The 1985-nt window shown below is 47.0% G+C and overlaps 1 protein-coding gene across 1 annotated transcript in view; it reads left to right on the forward strand.

Moving 5' to 3' along the window:
• Window positions 1-1985, forward strand: part of EIF3G (eukaryotic translation initiation factor 3 subunit G) — a gene marked incomplete at its 3' end in the record, with an annotated part of 13353 nt that overhangs the window by 4230 nt on the left and 7138 nt on the right. The window contains 1 exon segment of the mRNA XM_031065558.1: window positions 1432-1536. Coding sequence (XP_030921418.1) covers window positions 1432-1536 — 105 coding nt within the window.

Raw genomic sequence — 1985 nt, forward strand, 5'->3', positions numbered from 1 at the left:
GGGATTGGGAATGGGAAAAATGGGATTGGGAATGGAAAAATGGGGAAATTGGGATTGGGAAAAATGGGATTGGGAATGGGAAAAATGGGGAAATTGGGATTGGGATTGGGAAAAATGGGATTGGGAATGGGAAAAATGGGGAAATTGGGATTGGGATTGGGAAAAATGGGATTGGGAATGGGAAAAATGGGGAAATTGGGATTGGGATTGGGAAAAATGGGATTGGGAATGGGAAAAATTGGGAAATTGGGATTGGGAATGGGAAAAATGGGATTAAAATGGGATTAAAATGGGAAAAATGGGATTGGGAATGGAAAAATGGGGAAATTGGGATTGGGATTGGGAAAAATGGGATTGGGAATGGGAAAAATTGGGAAATTGGGATTGGGAATGGGAAAAATGGGATTGGGAATGGAAAAATGGGGAAATTGGGATTGGGAATGGGAAAAATGGGATTGGGAATGGAAAAATGGGAAGAATGGGATTGGGATTGGAATTTACCTGGGAAAAACGGGATTGGAATTGGGAAGAATGGGATTTACCTGGGAAAAATGGGATTGGGAATGAGAAAAATGGGATTGACCTGGGAATTGAATTGGATTTACCTGGGGATGGGATTGGGAATAGGAAAAAATGGGATTTACCTGGGAAAAATGGGATTTGGAAAAGTGGGATTTAGCTAGGAATTGGATTTACCTGGAATTGGGAAAAATTGGGATTTATCTTGGAGTTTAATTGGAATTTACCTGGGAATAAAATTGGGAAAAATGGGACTTAACTGGGAAAAACAGGATTGAGATTGGGAAAAATGGGATTTACTTTGGAATGGGGTTTACCTGGGGATAGAATTGGGAAAAATGGGATTTACCTGGGATTGAGAAAAATGGGGTTTACCTGGGGATAGAATTGGGAAAAATGGGATTTTCCTGGGGATAGAATTGGGAAAAATGGGATTTACCTATGGGATAGAATTGGGAAAAATGGGATTTACCTGGGGATAGAATTGGGAAAAATGGGATTTTCCTGGGATAGAATTGGGAAAAATGGGATTTACCTGGGGATAGAATTGGGAAAAATGGGATTTACTTGGGAATGGGATTTACCTGGGGATAGAACTGGGAAAAATGGGATTTACCTGGGATTGAGAAAAATGGGATTTACCTGGGGATAGAATTGGGAAAAATGGGATTTTCCTGGGGATAGAACTGGGAAAAATGGGATTTACCTATGGGATAGAATTGGGAAAAATGGGATTTACCTGGGGATAGAATTGGGAAAAATGGGATTTTCCTGGGGATAGAATTGGGATTTACCTGGGAGCGAGAAGCGGGATTTAGGTGTTGCCATGGGAACGGGGCTGGAATCCCAAATTTCCTGGGGTTTTCAGTTCCCTTTTCCCGTTTTTCTCCTCCCCACCCCCCCCACCCCCAGAACTGGAAGAAATTTGGGAATTCCGAGTTCGACGCCCCTGGGCCCAACGTGGCCACGACGACCGTGAGCGACGACGTCTTCATGACCTTCATCACCAGCAAGGAGGTACGGACAGACGGACGGGCGTGCCCAGGTGTGCCCAGGTGTGCCCAGGTGTCCCCCCACAGCACCTGAATTGTCAGAAGGAGAAGAACCCCATGAACATCTCCAGGTGTGCCCCATGGCCACGTGTGTCCCCAGCTGTGTCCTAGGTGTCCCCAGCTGCCCAAAGCTGTCCCCAGGTGTGCCCAGGTGCGCTCAGGTGCGTCCCCAAGCAGGACCTGAATTGTGAGGAGGAGGAGAACCCCATGAACATCTCTAGGTGTGCCCCATGCCCACGTGTGTCCCTAGGTGTCCACAGCTGTCCCCAGCTGTCCCCAGGTGTATCTCAGGTGTCCCCAGCTGTCCTCAGGTGTGCCCAGGTGCGCTCAGGTGTCTCTCCATGCAGGACCTGAACTGTGAGAAGAAGGAGAACCCCATGAACATCTCTAGGTGTGCCCCATGCCCACGTGTGT

Source organism: Geospiza fortis, unplaced genomic scaffold, assembly GCF_000277835.1.
Source record: "Geospiza fortis unplaced genomic scaffold, GeoFor_1.0 scaffold1338, whole genome shotgun sequence".
Taxonomy (NCBI): domain Eukaryota; kingdom Metazoa; phylum Chordata; class Aves; order Passeriformes; family Thraupidae; genus Geospiza; species Geospiza fortis.